This window comes from Suricata suricatta, chromosome 7 (genome assembly GCF_006229205.1).
Source record: "Suricata suricatta isolate VVHF042 chromosome 7, meerkat_22Aug2017_6uvM2_HiC, whole genome shotgun sequence".
NCBI lineage: Eukaryota > Metazoa > Chordata > Mammalia > Carnivora > Herpestidae > Suricata > Suricata suricatta.
The window spans coordinates 51,555,330-51,568,860 of NC_043706.1; the positions used below are offsets into that span (position 1 = coordinate 51,555,330).

Below are 13,531 nucleotides of genomic sequence, written 5' to 3' on the forward strand. Positions count from 1 at the left end.
TGATCAACAGCTACTCCGGGGGGCAGGGGCTGCACCTATTTATGTGAGTAGTACACCAAATGAATTTCTAAGTTCTTACTTCGAATGAACAAGGTTTTCAAGAATAGGGTAAATAATTCAATAAGGTAAATCTATTGAAAAAATGACCATGTGATACGGATACTATACTCAACAATCAGGTAAGATTATGTATTTAAAAAAAAACACTGCAATCAGGCCTGTACAAAACTTTATTGTACTTTGAATAACAAGCATGTAACAAAACTTAGAGCATGATTAGGATGAATTATCTCAAATATGTTCCTTACAAAGGCAGTAAGTACAGCACACAAAGATGGTTCATAATATTTTAAAGTCTGCTAAAAATATCAAGACACAGAATCTGTGGAGTTACCTTTCCTCTCAATTAGAGCATTTATTCCCATTAGCTTTGCTACAATGAACGTTAACATATAGGAACATACACATATAATAAATGAAATGGAAAATGAAGGCATACAACAAACATTCCAATTGGTAAGCAACTATGAAGAAGAATGTCTTTTATTTCCGAACCAGCATTTCCTTTGAGCATACCAGGTACAATGAAACTTTTTTCCAAAATGTTTTCCATGTTCCATAATTTGGACTGTTCCCAATGGAACTGATACTCTTTCTTCACATACTCATTAATCAGATTTGAGAATTTGCAAATGTACTTAAGAAACACGTTACTCTCATATGGAGGTGACATTCAAAACACGGAACAACCAACAGCCCATTGTCCCTACCCACCAAGCACAGACACTGGAGTAGATGACTGGCATGACAGTACGGTCTGCCCTAGCTGAGTACCAGCCCTGATGTCATTTGCGATGACCAGACACACAAGTATGTGCTAGGAGATATGAAACATGAAATGCACACAGACATGAAATTGAACTCAAATACTCTGCTGCATGGAGGCTGAATGTGAAATATTTCACAGTGACTGAAATTGACTGGCTAACAGGCAATGGTGTTTTTTTTTTAATAATTCAACTTGATTAAAATAAATGGACTTATAAGACACCCTTGAGTTTTAGTTAATGCTACTAATCTAAAGGCTCTGAAGTACTGAGGAGCCTTTAGAATCAGTATATGTGACCCTTTATATTTTTTTCCTTAAGAAAAAATAATAATAAAAACACCGAGGTACTTTAGTTTCTCTTCAAGGGATTACTGTTATTATCTTCCTGAGATGCAAAAGACCATACAAGAAAAGCACCATGCCTAGGTGGCTGAATGAGGCATCAGACATTAATAGTTTGGTCCTTTTCTAAATGGATCTCTTCCAACAATTACACTAAAACAAAGTGATGGGTCGCAGATTCCGGGGGGGCCTGGCTGCCCCTGGGTTCCAGGTTTTCCGTGATCTCCATCTTTGCCTGGGAGACCTGGGTCTCCTGGAGGACCTTCTTTGCTTATTCCGGGAGGGCCCTCTGGACCTAAGAAGGGACATGATCAGTATATGAGCAGAGGAGTTTGGTTTTTGATGATGGGACAGCTGATTCTGTAAGAAATTTAATTAAAAGTAATCCTAAATGTTTAACACATTTGCACTACTGTGAAAAGGAGAGACAGTCTTGCTAGTTCTATATAACTTCCATTTAGAACTATCGAGAAATAATCAGTAATTTTATAAAACCAGGCTAAGCTGTATCAATATAGCAATAACCCTGCTGACCAAGGCACTGAGCTAACATTCCAATATTTGAGTTGGTGGGTTGTCCAAACTTATTTCTTCCTTCCAGAGTACCTTCTGCCAATATTATTATAAATTAGTAAGTGAGAGATCAGGAAGCTAAAATTCTGCAACTCTACTGAAGTCACTTTTGTGCCATTTTTGCAGTAAAATAACTTTTCATTATACACATTTTTAAGTTTCCATATTGAAATACAGTGCTATTACTGTGGCATAATTGTGATCATTATACACACAAAGGTGTTACAGCATTAGTTTGAGAACCACAGCCTAATTAGTTCAATTAGCATGCTCAAAGGAAGGAGAGTTAACTTAGGATACTAGCGACATTAACTTCGGATACTGTGTTAAAGGTGATGAGTCAAAGTAACAAAAAATATTCAGGTTGTGAAATGGAGCAGCGGGGGTGGAGGTACTTTCTACGAATAATAATTCCTGCTACTACCACTAAGAGACATTTGTTAATAAGCATCTAACTACACCTGTAGATACTGTTCCAAGCATTTTATATGAAGACTGTTGAATCCTTTGATCCATGCAAAAGCCTCACAAGGTTGTAACATCTAAAATAATAGTAATAGCAGTCATTTGCTGAAAACATGATTGTTGCTCACTGTTCCTAAATCCCATATATTAACTCATATAATTTTCCAATAATGCCACGATGCAGACAACATCTCATCACCATATCACCAATGAGGAAATGGAGGCACAACGAAGGTAAAATAACACAGCTAGCTGAGGCTGACTTAAGAGTCCACTGCTGCAAGTATTCTGTGTCCCCGACACAAGCAGGGGGGACTAAAACCATTCAAGGACCGTTCCAAGGAGTAGCCTCCTAAGACACTCAAATGATACACAAGAGAAAATCCGGAATGACTGACAAATACACTGGAGGAAGAAAATTCCAGTAGTTAGAACTCAATGTGTTTAATGTGACTCACTCAAAAAAGGAAACAAATTTCTTAATTTCAAATTTTTTGACATAGATTTATGTTGATTTTCTTAAAGCCAAATGTGCAGCAACACTTAGGAGCATGCAGCAATTCTTACCTGGGGGACCAGGAGGACCTTGTTCTCCAGGGTACCCAAACCCTTGATTCCCCTTTGCCCCGTTTCTTCCTGGTAGGCCTGCAGAGCGTCAAAGATAGAAGTGAGCTTACTCTTCCTACAAAATCACTTCCTTCTAGATTGCTTTTTTCAAAGTCATTAAATTACTCAGTGAAAGAAAAGTAAATCTTGGGGTGCCTAGGGGCTCAGTTGGTTGAGTGTACAACTCTTGATTTCAGCTCAGGTAATGATTTTGAGGTCTGTGAGACTAAGCCTCACATCAGGCTCTGCACTGACCCATACAGCCTGCTTGGGATTCTCTCTCTCAAAATAAATACAAACTTAAAAAAAAAAATTTTAATAAAAAATCTTTTAAAAATAGCTTGCCACTTCTATATTATTACTAATAGGAAACAGAATTTTAGAAGCCAAAGTTTCTAAAATTATAGGTGATCCAGAAGGATTTAATGAAAGTTAAACATTAAAAAGGAAAATGGTTTGGAATTATTAACCTTTTTTGTTAATCATAATTGTTTATTACTTTGATTAAACATCTAAATTATTCAGATGATGCTACATAAAAAGGAAAGAATTATCAACTGACATTTCACTAAACATTCAAAGACAAATATAAGTAAGTTGTGGGTTATTTGGAAGTCTGGTGGCAAAATATAATTTTTCCTATAATAGAAAAACCTTTTAAATAAGATAACAGAAGTTACTGAAGTCAAAATAAAGAAAAGTGTCTGTGACTTGCTATTAAAGACCTTATTATTAAAGACTCAGGCAAAATCTCCAAGTGCACTATCAACATTTTCTAATTTATAATTTTACAAGCTTTAAACTTTACTTTAGAATATTGCTTTAAGAAAAGAGAACTGTCTTTTAACTAGTTGAAAAATTGCTTTTTATTTTGTAGAGATAAAGAACACAAGCAGGTAAGAGCGGCATTGGGAGGAGGAGGAAGTGGGGGGGAGAAATAGATAGAAAGAGAGAGAGATACAGAGATATATATATATATATATATATATATATATATAGAGAGAGAGAGAGAGAGAGAGAGAGAGAGAGAAGGAGAGAGAGAGAGAAGGAGAGAGGGAGGGAGGGAGGAGAGGGGAAGAGAATCTTAAGCAAGCTCCACATTCAGCATGGAGCCTGATGTGGGGCTCAATCCCACAACCCTGGGATCATGACCTGAGCCAAAATCAAGATTCAAACAGCCAACAGACTGAGCCACCCAGGCACCCTGACAAATTATTTAAAGACTTAGGGATACAAAAAGCTTTTTGGCATCATAAAACCAAAGATGAACCCTTGCCTACTAACTCAATTTAGAGTGTGAATACAAAAATTACCCATTTTCATTGTTCACCTGCTTACACACACGAGTTCAGTACCTTTTAATCCTCTGGCCCCGGGACGTCCAGGAGCACCCACCAATCCAGGAACACCATCTCTTCCTGGCAAACCAGGAAACCCCCGAGGACCTTCTGGGCCTATGGGACCAGGCGGCCCAGGAATACCTGGGGAACCATGCTGGGACTGGCAATGATCACAATTTTGAATTCTTCCACTCTGAAGTAAGACTGGTAGCTGAGCTTAAAAACAAAGAAACCCCGCCCCTTAAGTTTAAACAGGCATTAGAAACATCACTAATCATTTTGTTTCACAATTTCCAGATGGCTATCACTTGACCAATAATCTCATTTCTAATAATTTAACTGTGGAAACACTTCTTTGTTCTATACATTTTATTGTTGCCATTGCTTAAAATAGGGGAGGGAGTGAAAGCAACCCCCAAAAAGAAATTTTGTAAACTATAGGGATCCATATTTATGAATTATGTTATCAGACTTAATCAGAAAAGAAAATTTAATTCATGGTGAAATAATGATAAATCACTTTATTAAAAAGATTACAAAAGTACATATTATGTTCATTTCTTTAAATTTTTTTAATGTCTTTTATTTATTTTTGAGAGACAGAGAGAGACAGTGCGAGCAGGGGAGGGTCACAGAGAGAGAGGGACATACAGAATCTGAAGCAGGCTCCAGGCTCTGACCTAGCTGTCAGCACAGAGCCTGACGCGGGGCTAGAACCCATGAACCTTGAGATCATGACCTGAGCCGAAGCCGGACGCTTAACCGACTGAGCCACCCAGGCACCCCTATTTATTTTTTAAAAATTACTCTTCTAGGAATAAAAACGGGAGTTTATAAATGTCCTTTATTTTCTTGTTATCTTACTTATATCTTTTATAATTTCTACCAGGAATCAGTATTATTTTAGTAATTTGTAAAAAGTTATTAAAATCTCTGTTTGAGGCTTACCTCTTAATACATCAGTGCAAACTTGTCGAATAAACTGTTCTGAAAATTCTCTCCCCTGCATCAAATTATTAGGAGGTTATAACATGCACATACCAAGTAAAAAGCAATGAAAACACGAGAACTTGGAAAGAAGCAGAATACGTACAGGCTTTCCGTCCAATCCTGGAGGTCCCTGAGGACCCGTTTCCCCTGGCTGCCCCTGGGGACCCACGGGCCCCATCAGGCCGTCCACCCCAGACTCTCCTTTTGGTCCGGTGGCACCTCTGACGCCAGGTTCTCCCTTTTCACCTCTCTAAAATCAGAAGAAACCTTCAAAAGTTCTGTTTCAGTATTTCAGAAGGTATAACTGCATCAGTCCTTAAGGATATAGATATGAATATATACATATGTATATATAATGTATATTATGTACAGAGCAGCTGTGAAATGCTGTTATTAATCGGAGAAAAAATTTCACATCATATTAAACTGTCATTTATACATCCATCCACCCATCCATCCAACCCCACAAATCTCTATTTTTTCAACATATTGTGTAGGCTATATTATAGCATTAGAGAAACAACAAACGTGCCACAATCTTGTCTCCAAAAAGTTTAAATTCTAGAGAGACAAATACAGAAACAATATTCCTTGTTAAATTTTTGCACAAAAACTTAGCTCCTAATCTAGATGAAGAATTGATAATATTCATAAATATGCAACATTTCATACCTAATTCAACAAATCTACATATTCTGAAAATCACTATTTAATAACTGCTGAAGAATGCGAAAGGCATTTTTCTTTCAATAGCTAGATTTATGCAGCATTGAAAATTCAAGCAATAAGACCTGAAAGGAGAGAGCATAACACATGAAAAAACATACCTCGCCTTTTGCACCATGATGGCCTTGAATTCCCTTTGAAAATAGGAGGAAAAACCATAATAAATGTGTAAGGTGCAGTATTATTAATGTGGCATGCACCTGTTACCACATGTTTCATCACACTTTAATTTTCAATTTGAAAAGTACTGATAGAAAGAGTGAAAAAACTGTACATGATACTCTCTCTGCCTTTTTAAAGGAGACTAATGACTAGGCCACATGCTAAATGGATAATATAAAAATGTTTATTTCTGTAACTGTTCCATTCTTAGAAATGAATATGTTTATATGCTGGTCAAATATGTAGCTGAGAAAGGGATTCTAACTGAATTCTATTTCAATTCTATTCTGAATATTAAATATGTGGCTATTTTAATGTAAACTCAAGCAATATAAGGTATGTTTATTCTTTTAATTGGTGATTAAGGTAAGTATTCTATTTTCCCAATTTTATGTTCTTAAAATTAAATTTCAATTGAGTACTATCTATAAAAGATGGATTAAACCAAAGGTGATTAATAGGGAAGAAAATACGTATTTGTCCTGTGCCTAAACCACTCACTGCTGGTAATTCAGAGATTAGAAAAGCAGTGTGAGGTATAATATGTTTTTCTTCCCAAGTGATACTGTACACACTGGGGAGCTCACGCATGAAACTCCTCCACCGTTACAATCACTGTATACACCTGCATGGTTCTACTAAGTTCTTTCCTACTCATCTCTTAGATGTTCATTACAATGGCAAATTAAAGATGGTAAGAGCTTTCAGGAAAGGCATTGCAATTCCCATTTTTGAAATTCATTATACCTTTGAGCTCTAAAATCACCTAATATCAGTTTTGGGAAGAGGGTAGAGCTTGCACGTACACAGGTAGAATTTCATTATTTAACTTTCAAATTAAAGGTAGAGTTCTGCAATTCAATATAAAATTTAGTGTGTAACATTTCACACAATGAAACTTGAATTTGAGTATTTATTTTGCTTTATTTCTAGGTCCCTTAAACATGGATACCCACAATGGACAAAAGGGAAGACAAAACAGGTAAAATCAGAGTATGGTACAGAGAAAGGCAGATTTCCAAATAAAAACAAGAGCATAAAAACACTAAATTTTCATTTAAAAATATATTAATGAGTAAAACACTTCAAGATTGTTCTTTAAATATTGAAGTTTCTGCAGAAATGTTGGGGTATTCCCTCCCCGACATAACTCTACAATGCAGCTCATTTAAGAGGAAAGACAGAATAGGAAGTTCTCAGGACTAGAACGGAGTCAGAGCTGCAACCGAAAACACCAGTCATCTGAGAATCCACCAGGATGATGTCATGAGAGGAACTCAACACGAAGGCCGAAGGCCGAGAAGTCACACACTTGCAGCTCTTCGTGGGATGTCAGGTAACTAATACTGTTTCCTTAAAGAACTTGGGACAACAATTCAGCTGCTGAGACGCAGCGGTAACTCTGACCCCCAGATACTCCATTAGGGCCCAGTTAGTGGTGGTGAGAAACCCAGCATCCACGAAGTCTTGGGCAGAGCTTTCCAGGGAGCCCAAACCCTGCCCTAGGGGAGAAGAGCACTATTTCCTGTGAGAAGTGAGAAAAAAACAAAAAAGGAAAACAAAACCAAAACACACCACACATTAAAGGAAGTGAGAAGAGAGTTATCTGTAAGTCAGTGAACTAGCTAAGTTGTGAGCGTAGATTCCACAGGAAATAGTCTTCTCAGAGAGTTCCTGTAAGAATTTTTGGTGAAGGGCCTGGGTTGTGGAGGTTGAATGGGCGAGGAAGTGAAGGTTGTCCTACGAGAAGAGCAGTTTATAGATACTGTGCGGGTGACTTAGGGAAACCTAGGGGGTCAGTCTGTGTTGCCAGTGAGGAGAATGGGGTCATGCTGGTCGCGTCATCTGAGTGGAGGAGCACTAAAATTAAGAGACACATTTGACTGAACATAGACGTATGTAGGCAAACTTAGTCTCTTTCTCTTCTTTTGCTCTTGTTGTTGGCCTCTAAATTCTCAACTCTTTTTAATATCTAGCACTCACCTTCCATCCTATATTACAGACACCCTTCTGACCATGTGCTTTTAGATCTCTCTCCCAGGGTCTCTCAGATATCTCCATGTGACGGACACAGAGGCCCCTGTCCTTGAAGACATCACTCACAGTTTTATCCCCCTATCTCCAGAACCAGTGTAATTACTTAATCTGTCCTGAATGTCACATTCAAAAAAGGTCTATCCCGTGAGGGGATCATATGTACAGTTTGCCCTTCAGTACAGACCAAGCTGGATCTGAGCTTAACTATTGGTAGTGTGGCAGCAAATAAACTACCTTTACGTACAAATCACTTTTATGCCACTTTTAGTCAAATTTGGCTCTGACTGAAATTACGTGCCACATGGCAATCTCACTGAAACACTAGCTAATCAGGTAAGTCTAGTCAGGGAAGAAGCAAAACAATTTTACTATGTATCTATTCCAGAACAGTTTCTCAAGATGGCATTTTAAAAAGTCTCTAGTGTAGTAAATTATATCTCTGAACACACAAGAGGGAAACAAGTATATTCCTCCACTACTTATAGGCTTCATCTACTCACATTCAAGAAAAAAAACTAGAGTGAATAGTAAATATGGACATACAGCAACTGTATGGTGGCCTTGGGCCAACAAATATTACAGGAAATAAGAGGAATTCTCTATCTTTAGACATTTACTTGACCAGAAGAAAGCATGGAGAAGCAAGATTCATAGTCACCAATTAGTATAGGAAAATGAAAACATAAAACATATGATTAAAGCAAACCATCATCCCCACCACCATCTGGCATTTCCTTCCTTATAGGCTTAGAACGAGCACTACATCTACCCTTCTCCCCGCTCGTTTCCATTTGCAAGTAATCCTCTCCCAACACCACCCAGTTATATGGCTCATTATTTCATATTCCATCAAAGAAAACAAAAATACCTGTGGACCTGGAATCCCTTGTCTTCCATTTTCTCCCTTTTGACCCTTTAAAATGTAATAAACATCATTGATTAGCTTGCACACATGTAATGCAATCACATATAAGACACAAACTATGTAAAATCTTGCAGCCAAGAAGTAATGTCACAAAAGCAGTGATGTAAATACATAAAATGATGTAAGAGATGAAGAAGTTAGTCTCTTGGAGGATGAAAATAAATGAGAGTCAACCTTTTTTTTTTTTTTGGTTTTTTTGGGTTTTTTTTTTAATACAATTTATTTTTTTAACATATGCAATTATTTTCCGTCATTTACAATACAGTAGTTTCAATGATACTCCGAACAGAAAAGCAAAGTAAAAAATCAAAACCCCAACTTCTATTTCATGTAATTAGACTTATACAGAAATTAGAAGGTTAGGTACTAACTAGTTAATCACCTAATTTCACAGCTATCTGAAGTGGCAATTTTAATATAGCAGCTTATCTATGATACATTCAAGATACATGATATAATTTATTACTTGCCCATAAGCTAAAACACAGCCTGCTTAATACCTTTCCTTAAATTCCACCTCTATACTACAATATACTTGAGGTCCATGCAAAACAGTAGCTACCTTTTATATAGGAAATGGATGATTAAGTCTTTGGTGCTGTAAAAGCAACTTCAATTAAACATAACCACCCCCACCACCATAAAAAGAAGAGGAAAAAAAAAAGTAAAGAAAATAAGAGAGTCAACCTTAATATTAACAACATGAAAATAATTTAAAAATCCAATGGCTGTGGATATTTTACTAATTTCAATGACATAATTATGTTTACTGTCAATTATAAACATGCAAGGGCAAGAAGTCATCTTTAAAGAAATTTTTAAAAATGAAAAACACATTACAAAAGTGGAATACTACTCATACATTAAAAAACAAAAGGAGTCTTGCGGTTTGTAACAACATGGATGGAACTCAAGGACATTAAGCTAAGTGAAATAAGTCGGACAGAGAAAGACAAATACTGTATGAGTTCACTTCTATGTGGAGTCTAACAAAACAACTAACTGAACTAAGCCAAAACAAAAAAATCAAGCTCACAGATACGTAGAACAGAATATTTGCCAGGAGGGTGGGGTGGGTGAAATAGGTGAAAGGGGTCAAAAGATACAAACTTCCTGCTTTAAAATAAAGAATTCGTGGAGATGAGTGTACAGCAGGGCTACTGTAGTGAATAATACCATAATACCATGATGTGCATGTGAAAGTTGCTAAGGGAGTAATTCTTAAAAATTCTCATCAAAAGAAGAAGAAAGTTACCACTATGTATGGTGATAGACGGTGCCTAGCTGGACCACGGTGATCATTTCACAGTGCATACAAATTTTCAATCATAATGTTGAACGCCTGCAATACAGCTGACCCTTGAACAACGGTGGGGTTACGGGCACCACCTCCCTTCAAGTCAAAAGTCTGTGGATAACTTTTGACTCCCCTCAAATTTAACTACTGATAGTCCACTGCCGACCAGAAGCCTTACTAATAATATAAAGTAACATATATTGTGTATATTACATGTTTTACATTCTATGTCCTTAAAATTAAGTTAGAGAAAAATGGATATTAGGAAAATCACAAGGAAGAGAAGTACATTTACAATACTGTATTTATAGAAAAAAATCTGCATGTAAGTGGAACTGAGGAGTTCCAACCTGCACTGCTCAAGGGTCAACTATATACTGTCGTATGTTGTTTATACTTCAATTTAAAAAATACTGTAAAAAATCATCTTGAATGAAGACCATTAAATCAGGACAAAGAAGAAGAGAGGAAAATTAACAAATATATAAACACATTTGTCCATTTAAAAATTTCTTTGGATATCCATCATACATAATGCATGCTACTATCCCCAATGTATTTCTCCATCCTTATGTTGGACAAGATAGTTAGCAGTTTCTAGGAAAGCATATACTTAGATAATAAAACAGTGAATGATCTAGTGACCAAAATTTTAAATTACTCTTACAGTGTGATTTATCCCTCTATTTACTTAAGTAAATTCCCAGTATTTATTGAAAGACAACTATTTGCTGGTTTGTAGACACACTGAAACAAAAATAGTGTTATCGTCAAGTTCCTTGCTGTGTAATGAGAAAGATGAGCCATTAAATCAAGAATGATGAAAGTGCATAATTAAGCATCTGGGCTGGATGCTACCGGGACACAGGAGCGGTATCTGACAGAGGTGCATCCTATGTGGTGGGGAAAATGACTCAATCTTTTTTTTTTTTTAACGTTGATTCATTTTTGAAAGATAGAGACAGAGCATGAGTGGGGGAGGGGAGAGAGAGAGAGAGGGAGACAGAGAATCTGAAGCAGGTTCCAGGCTCTGAGCTGCCAACACAGACAGAGCCCAACGCAGGGCTCAAACTCAGGGACCATGAGATCATGACCTGAGCCGAAGTCGAAAGCTTAACTGACTGAGCAACCCAGGTGCTCCGAAAATGACTCAATCTTAAGTGTAGGCTTTAGTGATAAGTAAAACAGAGCCAAAAAGAGTCAGTCAAGTCAGGAAGCACTTAATGGAACAGACTATTTTGAAACGTGTGGGGCACCACAGAAGGATTCCTAAGCAGATGTGTAGTTTAGTTACTGCGTGTTGGTAGCAGCATGAGAGGAGGTGGGGAGGATACTGGTAATCAAGACCCATGACAGGAAATGATTAGGTCAGTGTGGACAGGGAGAAGGGGCCAAGTTCAAGAGAGATGTAGATGTGAAACTAAATGTGAAAAGAGACTGAGTTTTAGGATGACTTTCAAGACTTTTTCCTTCAGATTATTTCAGAGGTCTAACCAATTACCATGACAAAGAACAGAGTAGGAGATGGTTTATAGAAAAAGGTGACAAGCTCTGTTTTTAACATGTTGATGTGGGCATGCAAGACATTCAAAGTCAGCACCAAGAGGGAAATTAGAATATGTGGGTCTAGAGCTCATAGTCACTTCCTTAAAATCTACCTCACTCCTAATTTCATAATTAAAGAAATCATAATAATACTTGAGTATCTTCAGTAAAAGATATTGAATCAGCAGCTAAAAAACAATTCTTGAGACTGACCTCAGCAGATTTTCACTCTACTATCACTACAATGTGTAATCTCCTTTTATGCGTCTAGAAATTCTAGAACCCTTTGCCTTTGTGGTAAGATACCCAAATGAAATTCACCCTAGGTTTCCTCAACCTATTTTTTGATATGATTATACTTCCATTTATTAGCTTGAACATGTTTTATATGTGGGGCTAAAGTATTCTTATAACATGTATTTGTGCCATAAGCCATTCAAATCATTTCTGGAAACATACATACTATAAATATGTAATATTTCTAATAAATATATTTGAAGCATGTAATAATATCTCTATTTGTTTGGTTGAACCATTTGGTTTCCAAGTATCTACAACAGTGAAGTAGAGAAGAATCTTAAAACGAGATTTGATGTTGTCTGAAAAGTTTAGAAGGAAAGAAGAAAGCTGAGACTCAACAATTAGATACTGAAGGTGAACCAGGAAGGAGCTGGAAAACCCATGTAACAACTAAAAAGAACAAAGCCTTGATATTATTGCCAAGCAAAAATTAAAAAGCCAGAAACATACCTGAATGCCTTTTTCACCTTGACTTCCTTTGTCCCCCTGCAAAAAGGCAGTTTAATGTCTATCATAATCTAGGATATTCTGTACCCTTTCAAATAAACATATTTTTCTACAGGAAAGAAAAATGCACGGTTTCCTACAAACCCAACAAGTGCCTTGTTTGCATAAGCAGATTTCAACAGAAGAGAGAAGAGTCAAATTATGTCAAAATGATGTTCTAAATGAGTATTTTCTTGTGCCCTTACATTTGAAAGGAAAATTTACTACTATTTCCATTTTACCAGAAATAAGAAAACTTGTCTATATTGATCACAATCTGAGGTTTAGCAAACAAACATGAGAAAACTCATTTTGACAAATGTTTTATGAAGTCAAACTGAAAAATCTTCTATTGAGCTAGTGGTAGCCACAAATTTATAAACAGAGAAATAGAACATAACATTGGAATGGTATTTTTGAAACCAGATGCTTCGAAAATTACTTTTGGGGGTGAAATCCATATTCCATAATAAAAACGTTCCTGGGGTTTTTCAGCTAGGGTAAACATTTGAGACCAACTAGTTCAATGTCCTTGTTCTAACAGATAATGAATCTGTCAATCAGGAAAGATAAGCACTTGCCCTCAGATGAACTTGGACACTGTTTCCAAATTTCTTTTCTACCTCACCATGCTCTCTAAACATACAGAGTTTTGTGCGTACGGCAAACAAAACACAGGTGTATTTTTAAAGGGAAAGTTTTGAACAAGAAATTTCTCAAAATCTTAACATATTCCCAGTATGTTTACTGAATATTTGCTAAGGTTCTAGCACTTAATTGCTGCCCTGAGGGTCATCTCTGTCTTAGCAAGTGCTGCCTACTGCTCACTGGAACGAAAAGGTCAAGGACCATACTGGTTACAAAAACCTAGGGGCCAAGTTCATGATACATGACAAATACAAAAATGG

At 36.7% G+C, this 13,531-nt stretch overlaps 1 protein-coding gene across 3 annotated transcripts in view; it reads right to left on the reverse strand.

The window, feature by feature from the left end:
* Positions 1 to 212: 212 nt before the first annotated feature.
* COL21A1 (collagen type XXI alpha 1 chain) overlaps positions 213 to 13,531 on the reverse strand; it is a 183,771-nt gene continuing 170,452 nt past the window's right edge. For all 3 annotated transcript variants that reach the window (XM_029945443.1, XM_029945442.1, XM_029945444.1), the window contains exons 23-30: positions 12,588 to 12,623; positions 8,939 to 8,983; positions 5,973 to 6,005; positions 5,249 to 5,395; positions 5,104 to 5,158; positions 4,171 to 4,371; positions 2,777 to 2,854; positions 213 to 1,466 (exon numbers count right to left, since the gene is read on the reverse strand). In XM_029945443.1, the coding sequence (XP_029801303.1) occupies positions 1,279 to 1,466; positions 2,777 to 2,854; positions 4,171 to 4,371; positions 5,104 to 5,158; positions 5,249 to 5,395; positions 5,973 to 6,005; positions 8,939 to 8,983; positions 12,588 to 12,623 (783 nt within the window). In that variant the 3' untranslated portion in view covers positions 213 to 1,278. The remainder of the gene's footprint in view (positions 1,467 to 2,776; positions 2,855 to 4,170; positions 4,372 to 5,103; positions 5,159 to 5,248; positions 5,396 to 5,972; positions 6,006 to 8,938; positions 8,984 to 12,587; positions 12,624 to 13,531) is intronic.